The sequence below is a fragment of the Mastigoproctus giganteus genome, chromosome 3 (genome assembly GCF_048544385.1).
Source record: "Mastigoproctus giganteus isolate SK-2022 chromosome 3, ASM4854438v1, whole genome shotgun sequence".
NCBI classification, from domain to species: Eukaryota; Metazoa; Arthropoda; class Arachnida; order Uropygi; family Thelyphonidae; genus Mastigoproctus; species Mastigoproctus giganteus.
In genome coordinates this window covers 250,335,092-250,358,536 of record NC_143577.1, presented here as the reverse complement: position 1 = coordinate 250,358,536, position 23,445 = coordinate 250,335,092, and the positions used below count along the sequence as shown (strand labels likewise).

At 35.6% G+C, this 23,445-nt stretch overlaps 1 protein-coding gene across 1 annotated transcript in view; it reads left to right on the top strand.

Moving 5' to 3' along the window:
- Positions 1-1,386: 1,386 nt before the first annotated feature.
- The window catches only part of LOC150089023 (synergin gamma-like), a 94,246-nt gene continuing 72,187 nt past the window's right edge, over positions 1,387-23,445 (top strand). Inside the window, exon 1 of the mRNA XM_090369778.1 lies at positions 1,387-1,705. Coding sequence (XP_090225904.1) covers positions 1,689-1,705 — 17 coding nt within the window. The 5' untranslated portion in view covers positions 1,387-1,688. The remainder of the gene's footprint in view (positions 1,706-23,445) is intronic.

Genomic DNA, 23,445 nt, shown 5'->3' with positions numbered 1-23,445 from the left:
GGATTTTTTTATTATTATTATTATTGTTATTTATTTATTTATTATTAATTAATTTATTTCTTTTATTTTGTTTTGTGGCATACTGGAATGCATAACGTGCTTGAAAAGTCACAGTTTCTTTCTAAATCCTTGAAACCAAGATATCATGTTTCCTGTCTACACCATATATCCATACATCTGTATGGATATATGGTGGATAAGAAAGGATGTTTTTTCCTAAGCGTAAAATCACCACACACAAACACACACACAGACATTATTATTATTATTATTAGGCATATGGTGCAAGGAAGCCTGAGGCTTACGCTGTACCAGCTGGAAAAAAAAAAACCAAAAAAAAACCCACCTTACTCTGAGAGAGAGAGAGAGAGAGAGAGAGAGAGAGAGAGAGAGAGAGAGAGAGAGAGAGAGAGAGAGAGAGAAAAGGGAATCACCAAGAAAACAAGAAAGAAAAGTATGATGATATCAAGCTCAGGACCTTGTGTTTGCCAAGTCCATACTCACCAGATGTGAGCCCCTGGGGTATGTGCATACAGGAATGCATTGGAATAAACCCCAGGGGCTCACATTTGGTCAGTATGGGCTTGGCACACTCAGGGTCCTGAGCTGGATATCATCATTCTTCTCTTTTTGGTGATTCCCTTCTACTTTTGACTCTCTCTCTCTCTCAGGGTAACTCGGGAATTTTTTTTTTTTTTTTTGGCTGGTGGCATAAGCCTCAGGCTTCCTTGCACCATGTAGCTAATAATAATAATAATATAATCTATTTTTTTTCTCTATAATTGAGCTAATAATTTTCAATTTACTGTCATAGTATGATTTTCTCTAAGACTGTCAGCTTTTCATCCCTCAATCACAAATAATGACGAATAATTACAAATCACGAAGAACGAAGGCACACAGTTTACAGCCACAATTCACATTTATGAGGGTCACAATGAGACTACATATAACTGCTTTAGCTAAAGGGGTTCTCTCATTATGGGGCCCCTCTCCTTTTGTGCAAGCAACTTCCCAACGCTTACACAAAAAAATTTAATTCGACAAGAGACCTCTAATTGGTGTTCTTTCCCTCTAATACCACTAGTAGACATGACTAGTTGATGAAAAAAATCAGACTATTTCTTCTAGTGTTACATCTCATTTCTAATTACCTCTTTACCCTTAAATATTTCTTCCTTTTTGCATGAAAATGTGTTGACTGTTTGGTTTTCAATTTTTTGTTGTTTCAATTGTATTTATTTAAATATTTTTAGTGTACTGATACATTCAGTATTCTATTATTTTAGTAACTTATTCTTGACCGCTGTTTTGTTTATTTATTTCATTGTGCAATGCAGCTGCTTTTTGACAGAAACCATAATCTCCTTCACCCTTAACTATTATGGTTATGGCTTACCAGGTGTAGTGATCGTAAACAACCAGCTGTGGTCAACAGAAATATATTTCTAAGTAACTTTTAATTAATGATTTTTATCAGTTTTTTGGATTATAGAGTACGGATTTACACTTATATTTTGCAGATTATCTTCGTTCATGGAGCAAGCACGGAAAAAACTGATAAAATGGATGGAGAAATACTCTGTCTTTACAGCACCTTAAAATAAATATTAGTATTTTCTGTGATAGAGCAAACATATGCCGGCTAGCATTTTGCAGAAAGTGCTGTACCACCTATGTGATGAATCATGGCCCATAGCATAAGGTAAGAAAATAAAAAAAAATAATAAAATAAAATAAATTTCCAAGGAATTGTCTTAAAATTTTAAAGAAAGCGTATCAGCGATTGATTTAGATTACGAACGAAGTCACGGAATGAGTTTATAACTTTTTACACTTTAATTTTTTGCTATTCACGTTTTTATTTCAAATAACTGTTCGCAAAAACCGCTGTGGGTTACTTATATCGTTTAAAATTTTGACATCGATTAACATTTATTTTGTAACTATTGCAGTTCAAAATATATATATAATTAAAAAAATATACATAGAAAAGTAAAGTTCGTCGTAACATTTTTCGCTCGTTTTGAGAAACATTTTCAATTTTCGGTTAATGAACGTGACAATTTTCTGGTTGTATGAATGACTGCCTTTCAGTTCATAATTGATAACCTATTTATTTTGATAATTTGGATATCAGTACTTGGATTTCAGGAAAGCTTTTGATACCGTTGCACATAAAAGACTGCTGTATAAATTGGGGCAATGTCAATTGGGCAAGTTACTGCTATAGATAACGGGATGGTTGAATGTGAGAAGACAATGGTTATTAATTGATCCTGCCCTTTGTGGACTGATGTTCTGGGCCCATTGTTATTTTCTGTATATATTAATGATATTGAAGAATGATATATCAGGCTTAATGCTTAAGTTGACAGCTGATGATACAAAGTTTGGCAGGGTGGTTAATGGCAGTAATTAAGGTAAGCTACTGCAACAAGATCTAGAAAATTAGGCAGTTGAAATTTGACATTGACAAAATGCAAGGCATATGCAACACAGATGTACCAACTGTGTGGTATCACACTTAGGGTAGTGGAAAATTAAAAAGACCTGGGGGTAATTGTGCAGTCAGATATGAAATTACTGAACAATAGACAGGCCAGGACAGGTCATGAGTTTTTGCCAATGATATACAGGAATTGATGTCATCTTGTATTGTTACAAAGGGTGGGTAAAGTCAATAACTTGCACTTTCTTATTGGTTGCTTGCACAGAATTATTCAGATTAGTATTTAATGGTTTTTTTCCCCTGCTGAAGTGTAGATGACATGCATACTTCAGCTGTGAGGAATAATACATATCATAGCAAAATGAATACCACCTGTTAATCATGCATTTTATATATACTTTAATAAACTGCAGTAATATCTTGGTCTTGTTTTTGAAAGAACAGTTTTCTCTGTGGATTAGATCTGTCAATTATACTAGTTGAATAATCATATTGTTCCAGAATATAAAATAACATAAATGTGCAGAAATTTGCCTTTAGCCAGTGGGTGGTTGATTGCTGAAGCAAACTTCCATCTGTGGTTGTGGATGTTGACAGCTTAAATAAATTCAAGGCTGAACTATACAAACTTTTGGAGTGAATTCGATGGTTGAAATGGGAAGGGTTTTTTTTTTTTTTTTTTTTTTCTGATGCTGAATAAGCTTGCTTTCTTGCATCATGTGCTTATGCTAATAACTAATTTAGTTTGGAAAAAAAAATTACACATGAAATTAAGTTTTAGTCAATGGTAATTTGTACCAGTCCCTTGATCACAATAGGTCTCTTAAAACTATTACAAAAGGGAAAAAATTATTAGTTTAATTATTAGTTTCCTTTTTCTGTTATACCATGTTGTATTGTGTTTATTCATCTAGGCTCCATGTGCGAATTAGGTGGCCACGTAGAGAGCCAAATTCGGGGATGAAATCGATCTAAAGAAAAGATGAAAAAAACTACAAATAAAATAAAAATATGCCTTAATTTCTGTACATTACTGAGAATTTATTAATATTTCATATTTTATTTATGAAAAATGATAAATGACGTTTCATTGAAATTCTTTTTTAATTTGTAACATGGTATCGAGCTAACCTTTTAGCAATTGTGATTAGCAGTAGCTCAACCACCCAGCAGAATATTTTCCATTCAATAAAATGTACTTTAGCCTCCTCTGTCCTTGGGATTTGGAGGGTGCCAATTTCATCATTTATCTATGGTGCCAGTTACTGGCATCTGGTGTAGAGCCACTCTTAATTATTGTTCATAATTGAAATTATCACATGCCATCTGTTTTTTTTTGTTTTGTTTTTTTTTAAAGGAAGAGGTGTCATTACATTATACTATTGCTTACCACAAGAATCAAAAAAAAAAAAAAGATTGAGTATTTTAATTCTGGAATATGGAAATTGTAGGGTGTGTGTATATTGAATTCCTTTGTTACATCCTTATAAACTTTTTTTCTCTAAGCAAATGTGTTGATATTTCTTTATTGCCTTCTTAACCATATTTACAGGAGGTGCACCAATACACTACTAATTCACAATTTTGACGTGTATTTTTTTCCTTCTTACTTTGTAAACAAAATACATTTTACGCATGTGTGTACTACTTTGAAAAATAATTTGCTGTACTAAATTTTTCATCAAAACAATTTTATTCAGTGAGACTTATAATACCCTATCATTAAGAGAAGTTGTCAAGGATCCAGAAATATTTTTGGTATTGTGAAATTTTCTTTAAAATGGTATTCATTGTAATGGAATTCTGCTGTAATACAATATTTGTTAACAAGAACATTAGATGCCCCAAAAGTGCTGCTTTACAGATTATATATATTAACGGACTTACCATATGGTTCCCATAAAAAAATCACACACACACACACACACACACACACACACATACACAGCTTGACACACAAAAAAAATGCACTTTGGAAGTGGGTAGTTACTGATATTTTGTTCGTATTTTAATGAGAAATACTTATCTAAAATATAATGAAACTAAAGTTGAAAATTTATTCATAATAATGTATAACTTAATTTCAATTTGATTATGTAGCTTTTAGAGTTATCTTTCACAAAAATTGAAAGGAATATCGAAAAAAAAAGTTCATATAAATTCACTGCGCAAACTGTTGTTTCCATATGTTGAAAGAAATTAAAATTTTATTGAAAGAATTGGCACTCTTATTATTTCTCATATAATGTGACCAAATGTTGATGGCTACAACCTGTTTAAAATAAGTGTTAAAGCCTACAATCTACATTGGAATTTCACCATGTTTACATAATATATGATGTAAAGATTAGCATTAGTTAAGGCATATGATGCAATAAAGCAAACTTATACAGCATTGCCAAAAAAAAAAAAAAAAAAAAAGTGCCAATTCTTTCAATAAAATTTCATGAGAGTTACACCCAGGGTGTAACCCTCATGAGCAAGTCCTGAAATATGGCACCTAACACACACACACACTGTAAGGAACCACCCTGCTGCGAACCAATGTAAGCAGAGGTCTAGGTGTGCACCCACACCACACAGAGGAATGCTGCTCCCTCTGTGTTACCAGACAATTCTAGGTGGAAGATGACTCTCATCAACTGGTGCAATACCACCACTTTGCTTATTGGAGGCTTGAAGTGGTGGAATTCATGTTTTTAGTCTCCAGAGCAAAGCTTCAGTAAATCCTCCCCATCTCTTCCATCATGCAGTATGATTGATTGATGTCTTTTGAGGTTATGATGGACATCATGGTGAGATCTAATCTTCCTTACATTTTGTGGGTACAGTTCTAAAACGGTGTTCACAGGCTAACCATTAGATAGTCCACCAGACTGAACCTGTTAGTAACTCTCTACGGGGCTTCCATATTAGCTGCATATAATCTTGCTGCCTTTACTCTGCCATATAGTGACTAAAGGGAGTCTGAGTAGTGTGTATGCTGGGGCATTGTTGCCAAGGAGCTGGGTATATTCTTACCATGTGTAAGCCATATCCAAAAATTTCATTACTTCATACAGCATGGCTCTCCCACCTTTTCTTTCTACTAAAGGCACACGAATTGTCAAACTAATAAAACAAACGTATCTCTGAAAAGCTCTAAACCTCACAAACTCTTCCTTGTTCATTTTACAAAGATATGTGGTCTCATTTCCACTTGCAGTCTACCAAACCTCATGTGCTTTTTCTGACAGAATCCCAGTTATCGGTTGATTCAACCACCACTCATTACACTTGTCCAAATTATTTGCTGTATGATTCCTTTCACTTCAAAGGTGGTACTTGTGCATTTGTCCATTCTGATATTCTCTGTCAGAGACTTACTCATTTGGAATCTCTTCTTTTCTGTCCTCTTTGGCTTAAAATCTCTCTACTACATTCTGTCGAATTCATCTGTTGCCTTTATCATTCTCCCAACTCCACTAATCACTCGGAACTTCCCCTTTTTTGAAACTTGACTTTCTCCAGTCCAACTTCCCTACAGTGGAAACCAGTGAGGTAATTTTCCTTGTTGATTTTAACGTTCACAACTCCAGCTGGCTTCCATTTTATAGTCACATGGACCCAGCTGGTTAAAATGCTCTGGCTTTTGATCTCGCACAGATAATTCATTTACCTACCAGAACATCAGACAATCCTAACCACACAGCCAACATGCTTGATCTTCTCCCAAACAACCCTTCTAATTACATGGTCAAGGTCAGTAGTCCTCTAGGCACCTCAAATCACAACTTGCCGATGGTCTCTTCCTCATTGGAGCCTTTCTGTCATGGCCATTCCCAACCTTGTGTTGTTTGGCATTACCAGAATGCAAAATGGGATGATATGTGAGATTTCTTTTCCTTGGTCAGATAACTGTTTCAAAACTTTTTTCAATGTTTGCTCAGATTGTGTCAGTTAAATTATTCTTGAAAAAATTCAGTCCTTTATTTCATACTCCACCTTAAAATCTCATCCTTTATCTAAACCTTGGTTTTCTGTTAAATGTGCTAAGGCTGTTCAATAGAAGAATGTTGCATATTGTAATTGGCTTGTCTCCAAATCTTCAGTTTCATTTTCTGTCTACACAAGGCTTGCAAAAATTGTAAAGCAGTTATTAACCAGTCCAAATTAGATGTAGAACAGGCTAAGAGTAGAAAACTTACTTCTTGTCCAAATGGTAGCCGAGCATTCTGGTCCCTTGCCAAAGCTATTGGCTACAATTTTTGCCCATCTCTTCCCACCTCTGTCAAAACCAGATGGTTCTATTCCCACTTCAGCCAAATTTAAAGCTGACCTGCTAGCTTCCTATTTTTCTTCCAACTCATGTATTAATGATCTTGGTAAACCACCACCCACTATTCTCAGTTCGCTCCATTCAATGGCTCCTGTGGTTTTCCGTCAAAAGGATGACAAAAGGATTTAGACTAATCTTGATGCAAAGAAAGATCCTGATCATATTTCTCCACTTTTTCTTAAAACCTGTTCTCTGCGTCGCTTTTTTCACTTTCTTATTCCAGAGGTTCCTAAAAAGAGTGACAAATCCCTCCCATGCAGTTGCAGTTATTGTCCCATTGCAATTACTTCTATTCTTTCTAAAGTAATGGAGATATCAATGATCGCCAGTATGAATTCCGTTAGCATCGATCCACTGGTGATATTCTGGTTTATGTTACTCATCTGTGGACTAACTGAATGGAAAAGTGTTGAAGAAAAAAAATTTGGATGCCACGAGCAACTCAAGCAGTCGCTCTTGACATATCAAGGGCTTTTGATCATGTTTTTCATAAAGATCTTCTAAATAAGCTTCCATCTTATGGTTTGCCAACTGTTTTTTGTAACTGGGTATCCAGTTTTCTCTCTGACCACTCACTGCAAGTGATGGTAGATAGCTCTCTTTCTTCTAACTTCTCCACTAATGCTGATGTTACCCAAGGTTCAGTTCTTTCTCCCACTCTTTTCCTCTTATATATTAATGATCTTCTTCCATTGACCGGAAATCCTGTCCATAGTTTTGCTGATGATGGCACATTGCATTCTACCTTCCAGTTTGAGAAACCTTGCCCTGCTCAAACAGCTTCAGTTTCTCAAATACCACCACCAATTTCTTAAATGCTGATTTCCAGGTAATTCTCCTGTGGATCAAAGATAATTTAGTTGATTTCAATCCTTCTAAAATTCAGTCCTGTTTTATATCTTGCAAAAAGGATTCTTCTGCTCCTATGCTTATCTTTGATGACACTCTGATTTCTAGGCAAGGTCATATATTTCTATTGGGGATTAAACCATGATTTCTGATTTCTCTCTTGGAATAAACTCATTACAAATATTGCTTCCTGTGCATTTAAAAAACTGGGTTTTCTCTTTTGTTCTCAGTGTTATTTTTCTTCCAAACAGCTGTTCACTCTGTACAAAATCCATCCTACCATGTTTGTTCCCACATCTGGTGGTGTCCCCAAAACCTCTCTCAGGCTTCTAGATTCCATTGAAAAGAGGGAAATTTGGTTCATTTAAGACTCATCTCTACAGAGTCTGCCTCATAAACATTGTTTCTGCTGCATGCCTTTTCTATATATATTTCCATGGGCACTGTTCTTCTGTAATTGACTTCTATAATTTCTGCTCTCTCTTTGAAAGCAGTCCAGACACATGCCACTACCAGTCAACATCCTTTTTTGTCCAACTTCAAACTCACAGAACTAACTTTTCTTCATTTATTAATTTAACTTCCATATTCTGGAACAACCTTCCTTTATACATATTTCCTGAAAATTACAATCTACAGATGTTCAAGTCTAATGTTAACAAATATATTCTATCATCTTCTCAACCTTCAACACTTGCACACTACTAAGTACTGTAGGTTCTAAAACCTCTTATGTTTGGGGTTTTCTTGAAAAAAGAAAAAAAAAAACCTTTGATCAATAAAAATCTGTATACATAAAATTTGTTAAATTTAGAAAACAAAATATTCTGAATGGCTTTACATCCAGGTGGCTTTGTCTGTCTAAGAACAGTGACTCCAGGAAAATAAATTTTCTTAATTTATTTTCCTTCAAATGGTTTACAATAAACCATTTATATTTTCTCAGAAAATATAAATAGTAGTAGTAGTGGCGGCGGCATGTGATGCAAGAAAGCAAGTGCAGCATCAGCTTATGCAGCATCAGCCAAAAAAAAAAAAAAAAAAAATCACACCATTCCCTCCAAATGCCTGTCCAGTTCCTCCTTAAATTTATTTAACCTGTCAACTTCCACAACGACAGATGGAAGTTTGTTCCAGCAATTAACCACCCACTGGCTAAAGGCAAATTGCCGCACATCTATTCTACATGTCTTTTCATAATTTGAATTTATGCCCCCTTAGGTTCGTAATCTAAACAAGTGGAAGGATCCCATCAGAATTCAGTGTGATCAACCGATTCAAGGCCTTATATACCTCAATCAGATCACCGCGAGGTGCCTAGTCTCCAGCCACTGCAATTTGCAGAACTTAAGCCTCTCTTGGTAAGAGGATCCCTTCATTTCCCTCACCAATCTTGTTGCCCTTCTCTGTACACGGTCAAGTAAATCTACATCCTTCCTAAAATGAGGCCTTCGGACCTGTACGCAGTACTCAAGGCGTGGCCTGATCATTGCCTTATACACAGGGATAATCACCTCCTTTTCCCTGCTACCAAAATTCCTATATATCATTGACAAAACCCCATGACCTGCCCTGGCAGCCTGTCTGCATTGCTCAGAAAACTTCATGTCTGACTGCACAACCATTTATATTTTCTCAGAAAATATAAATGGTTTATAATGCAATTAATAGCATATTATAAATTACAAAATCTTTTAAATGAATTATATATTTTTTCAAATATAATTTGACAACTTCGTATTCAGTGGCAGAGCTGAGAAAAAGCGGAGGTGTGTCCAATTATAATAGTTTTGAATAATGATTCATGAATTTCCAAAATTATTCTATTGACATTTCCATTATGGGTTGAAATGGAAAAGCCAAATTATTTTTCAATTTCCAAGTTCTGCTTTCTTGGAATACAAACTTTGAAGAAAAACAATGATCATCATCTATAATATAAACTTAAACTTTTTTTTATATGCAACCTCTTTTAATAAGACAAAATTATTAGTGACCTCTGGGGGGTTGCTACCACAGTTTAAGAACCACTGGTGTATAATAATTTCAATGGTTCTATAATAAAGATTTAATTTACCCAAGTTTTTAATGTTTGCTGTGACTCCCAGAAGAGTTGCAACCCACAGTTTAAGAACCCGTGATCTATAACAAGATCTCTTACGACATCATTCTTTTCTTTGAAATCTTCTGAAATTAAACTTTTAATCAAATAAAATTTACTAAATGATAGCAGTTTTGTCAGTTTGAAAAGCCATGTCAAGAATATTTTTATGCATATTTGTTACTTCCTTTCCTAAATTGGTGCAGTTTTTAATAGCATCCATTCCATAAATTTTTGGAATGAAGGCTTTTAAAAACTCAGCTTATTTTTCTAGGTATTCACAATTCATTTTATATATATCAAATACAGTGCACACTGCTTATTGTGATCACAGATAATGTTATCACTTTTTTATGGAAATCCCAATCAGATGTATACTAATACATAGAAAAAAGCCATTTATTATAATCAGCGCTTCAGTTTGTTTTTTTGCCTTATTACAGTTTACACATGTGCAGTGGAAGTGATTATGCAACATACCAATTTATTCTTGAAATCCTAAACATTGCACGTGCAGTTACTGCTGTTGCTTCGTGTGGTTTGCATGGTTGTCAGTGTTGTTATTCTATGAAAGAAAGTACCATATCTGTACTTAGAGTATTATCCTTTTTCTAATTGTTTATTTTTAATGATTTGTATGGATTTACAGAAACGTTATGATAGTTTCATTTTTATCGATGATTTTATCAAAGAAATAGTGGACAGTCAAATCAAAGTATTTTATATTGCTTGATTTAACATTTTCTTTTTGTCCACTTCCACATTTTTATGTACGCATTTCCACTCTACACCAGTAAACAACCAAAAACAGCAGCATTCTTACTTGTTTGGTTATTGTTATCACCTTAGCTGAGTCCTGAAGTGATCACAATAAGCAGAATCTGCTATATTTCATCTTTAAATGATGGCATTTCTTCTCCCTGAATTTGTGATCAGTTAAAATTTTGCAAGCTTCAAACAGCTTCAACTTCTTGATTATCCACTACCAATTCCTTAAATGTTAATCTCCAAGTAATTCTCCTGTGGAGCAAAACACTTCAGTCAGAATATGTGGTGTTAAGGGGAAATCTTGTCTGACCAATTTGGATGCTATGATGCAGTGACAAAGGAACTGGATTTGAAAAATAATTTTGATATCGTATACAGTACATCGTCGATAATCCAAACTAATTAGTACTGGGGGTAGTGTTCGGACTTCCGATTTTGGAACTTATGAAAATTACTGTTCTGGAGACTGAAAAAAAAAAAAAAACTTAGTAAGTTTAGAAATAAAATCAAGTTGTATTTACGTATTTTTATTCATAGGTAACAAAACAAATGGAACTTTCAGCCACAATAACATATATGTACAGGCTTTAACAAAAATAATTACTTATTTTTTGCTGCACCATTTTTGGGCAACATTTCTTTGCTCTCACTCTTTTCAGCAAGAGTAATTGAGTTTGAACAGCATTCAGTTTGTTGCCCATGCCAAGCCATTGCTGTCTCTAGCATGGCAAATGCCTTGGTATGTGTAGGCTCAGTGTTGATATCATTTTCTTCTTTGGCATTTTTTGTCTGTATCATTTTCAGGAGCTCCAGTTTCTTTTACATTCACAATTTCGTTTTCATTTAAAACAGGAAACCCTGTAGCAACAATATCATTTTCCATCGATGCATCACCTTGGTCGCAATCTTCAAACTCAAGGATTGACTGAAACAAGTTGATCATTTCATTCAATATTTGTCCCTCATCTCCTTCGGGTCAGTTCTGCTCATCCCTATGGTTTCTTCTGCAATAGGCCAGAGTTTTTTCCAAGCATTTTTTAAATTCTGTGCAGTTAAATTCCCATGTGTCAGCTAATGTGTAGCAGCTGTCCTTGAGACTGAGCTTTTTTGGAAAAGTTACAGTGCTTTGTTATAAAAGTAAACCACGCAAGACTTGTTTTTTGTAGATTCTCTTCAACTTTTCGATGATTCCCTGGTCCATCGGTTGAAGGAGAGCGTGCAGTAATGTTTGATGGAAGAAATATGACCTCAAATCCATCATCTTCAGTGGAAACGTTAAACAAAATAGATTAGCATTAGTAGAGGCATATGATGCAAGAAAGCAAGCTTATGCAGCATCAGCCAAAAAAAAAAAAAAAAAAAAAAAAATCCCCTTCCACTTCACCCCTCCGTTCATCCGAAATACCTGTCCAGCTGAGCCTTAAATTTATTTAGGCTATCAACTTCCACAACAAGGGATGGAAGTCTGTTCTACTAGTTGGTTGGTGGAACAGACTTCCATCCCTTGTTGTGGAAGTTGATAGCCTAAATAAATTTAAGGCTCAGCTGGACAGGTATTTCGGATGAACGGAGGGGTGAAGTGGAAGGGGATTTTTTTTTTTTTTTTTTTTTTGGCTGATGCTGCATAAGCTTGCTTTCTTGCATCATATGCCTCTACTAATGCTAATCTATTTTGTTTAACGTTTCCACTGAAGGATGTAATGGCATGTTGTCTAGGATAAGCAAGACCTTGCCCATTTTGTCTTCTCCTCCATGATACTTCTTGACATTCGGAATAAAATCGTTGGTAAATCATATCAGATTACAAAGTGTGTTAAATATCAGATTACAAAGTGTTATGTTTAGTTAGTAAGCATTAATTTATTTTTATTTTGCTAACATGTGGATAATATTCTTCTGATCTTCATGTATCATTTAATTTTGTTGTTGTTTGGTTTTTAGGAGCATTAGCAACTAAGGCAATATTGCTCCGGGAATATGCGGCGGTCATCCCTGACCTTTCCACATCCTCCGTATTTGGTGGTGACGGGCTCGAACCCCGGTCTAATCAAGAAGTATGTGCTACGCACTGCTGCTCCTTCCCACCTGGCTACGGAGGTGCCACATTTAATTTTGTTAATTGTTAATGTAATAAAAGTGTAAGTTTGTTCTTTGTATTTCCATTTTTATGGCATGTGGATAATATTCCACTGATTTTTGCTTATTAGAATTGCAGTTTAATAGAATCAAAATTCAATTCATAAACGTGATCACAATAACCAGCCCTTACTGTAATTATTTTATGGCACCAGCATAAAAAAAATAATAATAAATAAATAAATACTGGCTCATTCGGACTTTTGACGTTTGGATTTTTGACATTCTACTGCATTTAGATTTCAGGAAGGCTTTCGATACTGTTACACATAAAAGGCTGCTGTACAAATAAGAGCAGTGTGGCATTAAGGGCAAGTTTACTGCTGTGGATAAAGGGGTGATAGAGAGGAAGAAGACAGAATGATTATCAATGTATACTATTCGTGGACCAATGACTGGGGGACTCCGCTAATGTTATTAGTGGAGTTCCCCAGGGTTCGATGCTGGCCCATTTTTGTTTTTTGTATTTATTAATGATATTAATGAAAGTATATCAAGCTTAATGTCTACATTTAAAGATGATGCAAAGGTTGGCAGCATGGTTAATGAGGTTTTGCTACTTCAAGAAGATCTAGAAAAATTAGGCAGATGGGTTGAGAAATGACAATTGAAGTTTAACATTGACAAACACAAAGTACTGTATATGGGTAGCAGTCATCCCGGATTAACGTACCAAGTGTTTGGTATGACACTCGGGGTATGAGAAATGAAAAAGACTCGGGATAATTGTAGTCAGATATGAAGTTCTCTTTGCAGTGCAGACAGGCTCCATGACATTTCATGAGGTCAATGATATACAGGAATTTTGCTAGCTCGGATAAGGAGGTGATTATCCCATGGTATAAGGCAATAGTCAGCCCACATCTTGGGTACAACATACAGGTCTGGAGATCTCATTTTAGGAGCGATGTAGAGCTGCTGAAATTGGTACAGAGAAGGCCAACAAGATTGGTAATGGGAAAAAAGGGGTGCTCTTACCAAGGAAGGTTTCATTTCTGTGAATTGCAGCATCTGGAAACCAGGCACCTGTGAGGTTAGGTTGCAGATATGAAGTTTTCTGAGCAGTGTAAATCTGCAAGAGTAGCTCATGGTGTCTTATCAATGATATACAGGAATTTTTCTAGTAGGGATAAGGAGGTGATTATCCCTTTGTATAAGGCAATGTCAGGCCACACCTTGAGTACTTTATACAGGTCTGGAGGCCTCATTTTAAGGAGGATGTAGAGCTGCTGGAATGAGTATAGAGAAGGGAAACAAGATTAGTGAATGGAACAAAGGGTTGCTCTTATGAAGATGGGCTTAAGTTTTTCAAATTACAGTGTCTGGAGACTAGGTACCTGCGAGGTGATCTGATTGAGGTCTTTAAAGCCTTGAATGGTTTGATCATGCTCAATGCTGATGGGATTCTTTCTCTTGCTCAGAATAATCACCTGAGAGGGCATAAATTCAAATTGAGGAAAGACAGTTGTAGGATAGATGTGTGGAAGTTTGCCTTTAGCCAGCGGGTGGTCCAGCGATTGCTGGAACAAACTTCCATCTGTTGTTGTAGAAGTTGATAGCTTAAATAGATTCAAGGCAGAACTAGACAAACATTTGGAGTGAGTGGATGGGTGAAATGAGAAGGGGTGTGTTTTTTTTTTTTTTTTTTTTTGGCTGATGCTATATAAGCTTTTTTTCTTGCATTAAGTGCCTTTGTTAATTCTAAGGTAATTTGTTTGAAGTGTTTTCGGCTTATATGATTTATAGAGCTGCTTAATGTACCATTGTGTAATCAACTTAATAATGTAAATAGCAATAAGAGCTTAATAGACAATACTCACCTCAATTGATCTGCTTAGTTACATGGAGTTGAAGTGGAATTGAAGTTTAAAATAAGTTAAAATAAATTAAATTGAATAAATACGAATTATTAAAACCTGTAATTAAAATTTGCTCAAGGAAGTAGAAGTGCACTACCTCAGCCCTGGTTGTCATTTGAAAAAAAAATATTGATATGAAACAAGTGAAGCCAATAATCACAACGAGTGACATTCGTGTTAAACGTCTTCGGTTGGCAATGATAGGAGAAAAAATAAATTGTGTATTTAAAGAATTCTTTATGGGAACGTAAGAATTCTTTAAATACACAATTTATTTTTTCTCCTATCATTGCCAACCGAAGACGTTTAACACGAATGTCACTCGTTGTGATTATTGGCTTCACTTGTTTCATATCAATATTTTTTTTTCAAATGACAACCAGGGCTGAGGTAGTGCACTTCTACTTCCTTGAGCAAATTTTAATTACAGGTTTTAATAATTCTGCAATTATTCAATTTAATTTATTTTAACTTATTTTAAACTTCATTTCCACTTCAACTCCATGTAACTAAGCAGATCAATTGAGGTGAGTACTGTCTATTAAGCTCTTATTGCTATTTACATTATTAAGTGTTTTAGGCTTTAAATGGATTGAGTAAGCTCAATGCTGATGGGATTCTTCCTCTTGCTCACACACACACACACACACACACACACACACACACACACACACACACACACGAGGAGGCATAAATTCAAATTGAAGAATGATGGTTGCAGAATAGATGTGTGGAAGTTTGCACTTAGCCAGTGGTTGGTTGATTGCTGGAACAAACTTCCATGTGTTGCTGTGGAAGTGGATAGCTCAAATAAATTCAAGGAATAACTAGACAGACTATTAGAGAGATGAATAGGTGAAATGAGAAGGTTTTTATTTATTTATTTTTATATTTTTTTGGCTGTGTTTTCTTTCTTGCATCATTTGCCATTACTAATATCACAATTTTGAAAACTTATGGGAATAAATGTTATTTCAGTTCAAAGTTTAAGCATTTTGATCATCTGGTGTATGTAACTCATGTCCTCTGTTATGCAATTTTTGGAACATTTGTTTTTAATAATTGATTATTTAATATGCCAAGTACTTTTTTTTTTTTTTGGTAGTTGTTGGCGCATCGGCTTCTGTGGCCATAATGCACCTCCCAAGGTTTTTGCAGTACTTTGATCCAAGCCCGAGGCGGGATTCGAACCCGCGACCTCTGGGTTGCCAGGCAGGCACTTTACCCACCCGGCTAGCCCGGTTGGCAGCCAAGTACATAAATAACATGAAAGGATGCATCATTTAATGTTGATTCAAAAATTTTACAGTTAATTTTGTCGGCTTTTCTTCTGCAATAAAAAAATGCCTTTGCCACTTCAGATACTTTTAATACTCAAATTGCTTGGTATAAACTTAACCTGTGAGTTTTTCAATGTGTCAATAACTTGCTATTCATTACATATTCTAAAGAATAAAATTCTGAAAATTATAAAAAAATCCAATGAACTAGTAATGAAAATAACATCTTATTCATGATTGGTGAAGGTTTATGATTAAGCAAGATTGAAGAAGATTGCAAAGAAGCTTTGTTCCACCACGTAATGCAGACTGTCTGTGTGTTATCTTGGTGGGATACCTCCTTTTAGCCCACAGAAGGGTGGATGGGTGTTTTGCAGAATGACACAGTGGATGCACCCCAAATTTGCACCACTACGACCACTTATAGATAGAAGAGAAAGAAGGGACACATTCTGAGCTGTCCTTATTTTCTTAGAATTGACTCTGGGTTTAGGGTGCATAAATGCTTTTTCCATTATAAGTGTGAATACTTTTATTATGTTACATTCGGTAGATCCAATTTGATATTGAAAATGAATTCCTGCAAATGGGGATGATAAAACCACTGAGTAAACGTGTTTAAAATTTTGGGAAAACTGGGATATGTGCGCAGCCTAAAAAGAAACTTTCGGGGCACTGGGACAAATTCTGGAAAATTAGGATGTCTGGTCACTCTTGATGCATCACAGACATAAGGCCTGACGTATCCGAGTGGTCAGGAGCGAGAGTGCATAGAATGTGTTCCTTAAGTGGTCCGGGGTTCAAGCCCATGACTACTAAATACGATTAATGTTTGTATTGACGATTTATTGTAAACTCTACTGACTTGGTTATCGTGCCGGAGTATAAACAGAAAATTTATTTATTATAAGGACACATTTTTAACTAAACATTTTAAGTATTTTTAATGAAATATAGTTAATTATGTAGAATTGCACTATCTTTAGACACATTTTACTGCATTCAGATGTTTGGGCACATTAAAAAAGCTGAAACTTAAAAAATTAATTCCCAAGCTTAAAATATATTATTTCAGCTTTTGGTGTTGAGGCTATATTAAATTTTCAAACGGGGGTATATCTCCATATATGGTGAAGAACATTGGTGAAGAACATTTTTGAAAATATCATCAAACATGTTTTCTCTCAAAGCAGAAAATGTGTCCAAGTGTGTTACTTTCTTTGATCGAAATATAATCCATTTCGAACAATTTAATATTGCGTTTTACCACTATGAAATTAATAAAATGTTAAAGAATAGTTCTGCAAATTTAAAAATTGAAAAAAAAACAACTGTAGTGAAAACAATGTAAATAAACTAAAAGACATAAAATTATAATAAAATATACCTGGCATTTATATGTCATGTCTGGTATTTTTTATTTATTTTTTCTACCGGAATTCTAGTTTTTGATTGAGCTTACCGTAAGCTCACACAAAAAATACCATACTGTCCAGGTCAAAACTGGATGCCTGGTGACACTACTAATGCCAGCTGTTACTCTTAGTGTCTATGGCATCTGTTTAAATCAATGCACCTTCACTCCCTTTTTTAGTTGTCTGAGAAAGAGAAAGGAGATCTGTTGGAGCAATTAATGTATTGTCATTACCTCTACATTTTTCGTTTCCTTCTCTGACTACCCATACTTAGGATTATTGTTAAGCAAATGCAGAACTTTTCACTTGCCAATGTTTTTACCTTAACTGTCATTGCTCAGGCATTGAGTAATTTAGCTAGATCTTGTTTAATTATGTTACTCTGGTTTCCTTCTATCATTTGTAGACCTTGTCATCAAACTTATAATACTTTGAATTCTGAATCTTTGTGTTGGATTTTTGCATTGGACTCAGATTTTTTTATTTTTGTGAGAATGGGGAATATACTTAAAAATTTATTATCCCCCCCCCCACCCATTTTCAAAATATTGTTTTCATAATTGAAAATTGTAGATTGGTGAAAAGATGGCCGTGAACTACCCATGTGTGGTCATTTTGAGCATAATATTGATATAAACTTGTCCAATTCCAAACAATTATGGAGCTATAGCCGTGTCAATTTTTACACGTAAAAATACGGGTACTGGTAAATAATTACATAGGTGATTTCCTGATTAGATTACAATGTGCGTTATATTGTTAGTATATTAGTTTGTTAGTATAATGGGAGAAGAGGGATGCGGGTGAAATGGTACAAGTGGCCAGGGGCACCTCCGTAGCCAGGTGGGCAGGAGCAGCAATGCGTAGCGCACGCTTCTTGATTAGACTGTGGTTCGAGCCCGTGACCACCAAATACGGAGGATGCGGAAAGGTCAGGGAATGACCACTGCATATCACCGGAGCAATATGGCCTTAGTTGCTAATGCTCCTAAAAAATAATAACAACAAGTGGCCAGGGCAATTACGTCACTACAAATGTACAGGTAAATAATTACGTAGGTGATTTCCTGATTTGATTTTGAAGTGCATTATAATGTTAGTATATTAGTATAATTATGAGAGGGGTAGAAGATTGGGCTTACCCCGTCATACCTATACATTTTATGTGGGACAAAACGGGAAATAAATTGCATTGACATAAAAATGTGTGTAAAGTGGTCACTCGGTTGTTGAATAGCATCTCACCGCAAGATGTGTAGAAGATTTGACTTACTCTGTCATACCTATACATTTTATGTGGGACAAAACGGGAAATAAATGGAGTCTACGTAAAAATGTGTAAAGTGTTTGCTCTCTTTCAACCGAGCGACCACTCTCACGTCGCGAGATGTCAAGAGGTTTCATTTGAAATTATTGTTACATGAAGCGAAACATCTGAGGTGTTTTGAAGACGTGAGAACTGTGGACGGAGTAATGTACGAGACTTTTCAAGAAGCTGCTAGAGTGGCAGGTGTAACCAAATCGGTTGATCGCGTGAAGGAAACTCTTTCCAAAGCGGCTTCGGTAATGATGCCTAGCAGGTTAAGACATTTTTTTTGTATATTTGATATTGGCTGGGGGTTGGTGACCGAAGTCCTCTAGCATATATTATATATGCTTTTATATTTATGGGTTATATTCAAAAGAAGTTCCCAAAATTTTACTATAAAAGTTTATTGAATGAATAATTGGGCTTACTAACCTAATCGCCTTCTTTCTGCACACACACACACACACACACACATGCTTCATCGTCTTCCCAAGCTTTGAAACATTCTCAAAAATCATGTTTTTTTTTTTAAAGCATGTACGGCCACTTCATTGTTTTCTTTGATACCCTCCACTATAGTGAAATGACAATTCCAAAACCTCATTTTCAGTTTAGGGAACTGCCAGAAATCAGACTGTGCAAGGTCAGGGGGGAGTAAGAAAGTTGCTGCATAACTGTGATTTTTTTTTTTTGCAACCAAGAATTGCTGAACTGCCACTGATTATACTGCGGAAGAGAGCAGTAGTTAAAGGTTATAATATCAGGAAAGGAAATTATGACGGCTTAAGGTGCTACATGACTTCTATTAATTGAGTAGATATCTCACAGAGAGTGAATACAATTGAATTATGGTATACCTTTCAACCCCAGGGACTCACATCTGGGAGTATGGGCTTGGCACACCCAGGGTCCTGAGCTGAGCTGGATATCATCATTCTTCTCTTGGTGATTTCTTCCCCCCCCCCTCTCTCTCTCTCTCTCTCTCTCTCTCTCTCTCTCTCTCTCTCTCTCTCTCTCTCTCTCTCTCTCTCTCTCGGGGTAACTCAGATTTTTTTTTTTTTTTTTTGGCTGGTGCAGCATAAGCCTCAGGCTTCCTTGCACCATATGGCTAATAATAATAATAAACATTAATCACAGAATTCTTGAATGCATATATACAATTAAATAATTACTTCACAAGGAGAATTCTAAGTTGGATGAATAATGAAGTTGCCAGATCACTTGAGCAGAAAAAGAAAAAGACAGCATTGAAAAGTAACAGAGCAATAAAAAGTACTGAAGCCTATAACAGCTACAAATTGATCTAATAGTCTCACAAAAGGTTAGGCTGGCAAAAGAGAGATGATATGAAGGTCAGCAGGGTTGTTAATGACAGTATGCTGCTGCAACAGGATCTTATAAAAGTTGAGCAGATGGACTGAGAGGTGGCAACTGAAGTTTAACATTGACAAATGTAAAGTACTACATATGGGAAACAGTAACCCCAGAGCAACGTATCAACTCTGTGGTACTACACTGACAGTGGTAGAGAATGAAAAGGACCTGGGGGTAATTGTGCAGGCAGATATGAAGTTTTCTGAGCAGTGCAGATGATCTGCAAGAGTAGCTCATGGTGTCTTGTCAGTGATATACAGGAATTTTTCTAGCAGGGATAAGAAGGTGATTATCCCCTTGTATAAGGTCAGGCCATGCCTTGAGTACTGTATACAGGTCTGGAGGCCTCATTTTAAGAAGGATGTACAGCTGTTGGAACGAGTACAGAGAAGGGCAACAAGATTAGTGAATGGAACAAAGGGTTGCTCTTACAAAGAAAGGCTTAAGTTTTGCAACTTACAGTGTCTGGAGACTAGGCACCAACGAGGTGATCTGATTGAGGTGTATAAAGCCTCGAATGGTTTGAGCATGCTCAATGTGGATGGGATTCTTCCTCTTGCTCAGAATAATTGCCTAAGAGGGCATAAATTCAAATTGAAGAAAGATGGTTGTATGATAGATGTGCGGAAGTTTGCCTTTAGCCAGCGGGTGGTTGACTGCTGGAACAAACTTCTGTTTGTCGTTGTAGAAGTTGATAGCTTAAATAGATTCAAGGCAGAACTAGACAAACATCTGGAGCGAGTGGATGGGTGAAATAAGGTTTTTTTTTTTTTTTTTTTGGCTGATGCTATATAAGCTTGCTTTCTTGCATCATGTGCCTTTGCTAATGCTAAAATATACCTATTTTCTTTCTTGTACTTCTTAATTCATAGAACTTTATATCTTTACTTCCCCCCATTTTTTCTTCTTATTTTATATAGTCATTCTTCCTTCAGAGGTTGGTTAGTGAACTTTAAAAGTAGTGTTTACAGTTGTACTGATTTCACAGGTAATTTAAAATTTAGATCATTAGAAATTACAACATACTGCTATCCTAATTATAATATTTTTATTCCAGTGATGAAGATAAAATTAATCCTTTTAAAAGAAAATTAAAACTAATGTAACAGCAGATATTAAAAAACAATATGAGCATGTTATCTTCACTTCACGAATTTATACAAGAAAATAACTTATCTATCACCAATAATGTGACTGACAACATCCACGAACATATAAAATCTTTGCACAAAAGTTTTGAAAAGTATTTCCAGGAAGACATTACAGCACAGAATTGGATTAGGAATCCTTTCACACTGTCAAATGATATCTCAGAAGATGTGATGTACAAGGAGTCATTCATAGATTTAGTGTCTGATAGGGGCTTAATGCTGAAGTTTAAGAGTTCAAACTTAACAAAATTTTGGCTTTCTATCCATCATCATCATCAGCCATTTTCAATCCACTGCAGGATGAAGCCCTCTACAGCAACTTTCCAGTTCCTTCTCTTTTGTGTAATGGACATCTATTTACTACCCACAAATTCGTGAATTTCATCTATCCATCTCTGCCATTGTCTTCCAGGTTTTCTAGCTCCTCTTGGGTACCATTCTGTTATTTTCTTAGTCATCTGTCATCATGTCTTCGAGATATGTGTCCTGCCCAATACCATTTTAGTTCTTTAGTTTTGATAAGAATGTCCTTTATTTGAGTTTGCTGCCTAATATGTGTTTCTCTTCTTATCCAACAGTCTAATTCCTAATATAATTCATTCCATTCTTCGCTGTGTAGTTCTCAGCTTCTCTTCCATTCTTTTGGTGAGTGCCCAAGTTTCACTTCCATAAGTCATGGTGCGGAGTATACATTGGTTCATTATTTTACGTTTCAGACAAACTGGAATATTGCTCTTCAGTATGTGACTATATTTCCTGAATGCTATCCATCCAAAATTTATTCTTCTCTTGACTTCCAGCCATTTATCATTATTACAGCTAATAACTTGTCCTAGATAAGTATATGACTCCACCTTTTCAATTACTGCTCCTTCAATCATAATTTTCCTTTCTGTGGCATACTTGTTCATCATTACTTTTGTTTTAGCCATATTCATCTTTAGTCCAAAATCCTTACTAACTGTGCATAACTGATTAAGATTTTCCTCTAATTCTTTGGGATTGTGGCTTATGACCACAAAGTCATCTGCAAATTGTAAATGGTTTAGGTACTCTCCATTCACATTGACTCCTTTCTGCGATCAGTCTAATCTTCTGAAAGCTTCCTCAAGGGCAGCAGTAAACAACTTTGCAGATATTGTGTCTCCTTGCCGCACTCCTTTCTCAATTTTAAATATGCTACTGAAGTACTGTTTCTGCTGCATGCCTCTTTTGTAGATATTTCCATGGGCACTGTTCTTCTGAATTGGCTTCTATAATTCCCACTCTCTCTCTTTCAAAACAGTCCGAACATGCGCTGCCACCAGCCAACATCTATTTACTCTTCAACTTCAAACTCACAGAACCAACTTTTCATCTTCCTTGTTTATTCATTCAACTGCCGTTTTCTGGAACAACCTTCCTTCATATGTATTTCCAGAAAATTAGTCTACCGAACTTCAAGTCCAATATCAACAAATATCTTCTTTCGTCTTCTCAACCTCCAACCCAAGCACGGTATTAAGTACTATAGGTTTTAATATCTCTCATGTTTGGGGTTTACATTTTAAAAAAAACCAACTTTGCAGATATTGTCTCTCCTTGTTGCACTCCTTTCTCAATTTTAAATATGCTACTGTCTTAATAAAGGAGGTAGCAGTCTCATATTTTTTCTTCAAAATCATAATATATGGGGTATCTATGCCTTGTCTTTCCAGTGCCCAAAACATTGCCTTATGTTGTATGGAGTCAAATGCCGGGCATAATGGTGTTTTATATTCATTTGCTTTCTCCATTAGCTGTGATATTACATGAAGGTGATCCATAGTTGAGAATCCTGTCCTAAAGCCAGCTTGTTCTTTCGGTTGATTTTCATCAAGTATTCTTTCTGATCTGTTAGTAATGACCCGTGTGAACAACTTGTAGATGTGGGATAACAAGCTAATTGGTCTATAATTTCCAATTTCTGATTTATTTCCTTTCTTATGCAGCAGAACTATGATTGCATTATTCCACTGCTTAGGTGTCACACCTTTTCTAATGCATTTTGTGAAGAGTCTTGCCAGTTTTTGTGTTATATTTCTTCCTCCTAATTTTAACAAATCTACAGTAACTTCATCTTCCCCCGGGGCTTTCTGATTCTTCATTTTCTTCAACACATGTTCTACCTCATCAGGAAGAATATCGAGTATGTTGTACGTGTTACTAATTTGCAATCCATCTTCCCCACTGCTGGCATCATTCCCTTGCTCCTTGTATAATTCTCTATAGTAATCTTCTGCTATTTGAATTATGCCTTCTCTGCTATTTATAAGTACACTATACACCATCACTATTCTTCAGTTTCAGTATTATTACTGTCTTTCTGTATTACTGCTCATGTCTTATTGTCTTTCTGTATTACTGCTCATGGCTGCTGATTTAAGTCCTTTGTTTTCCCTTAATGCTTGTTCT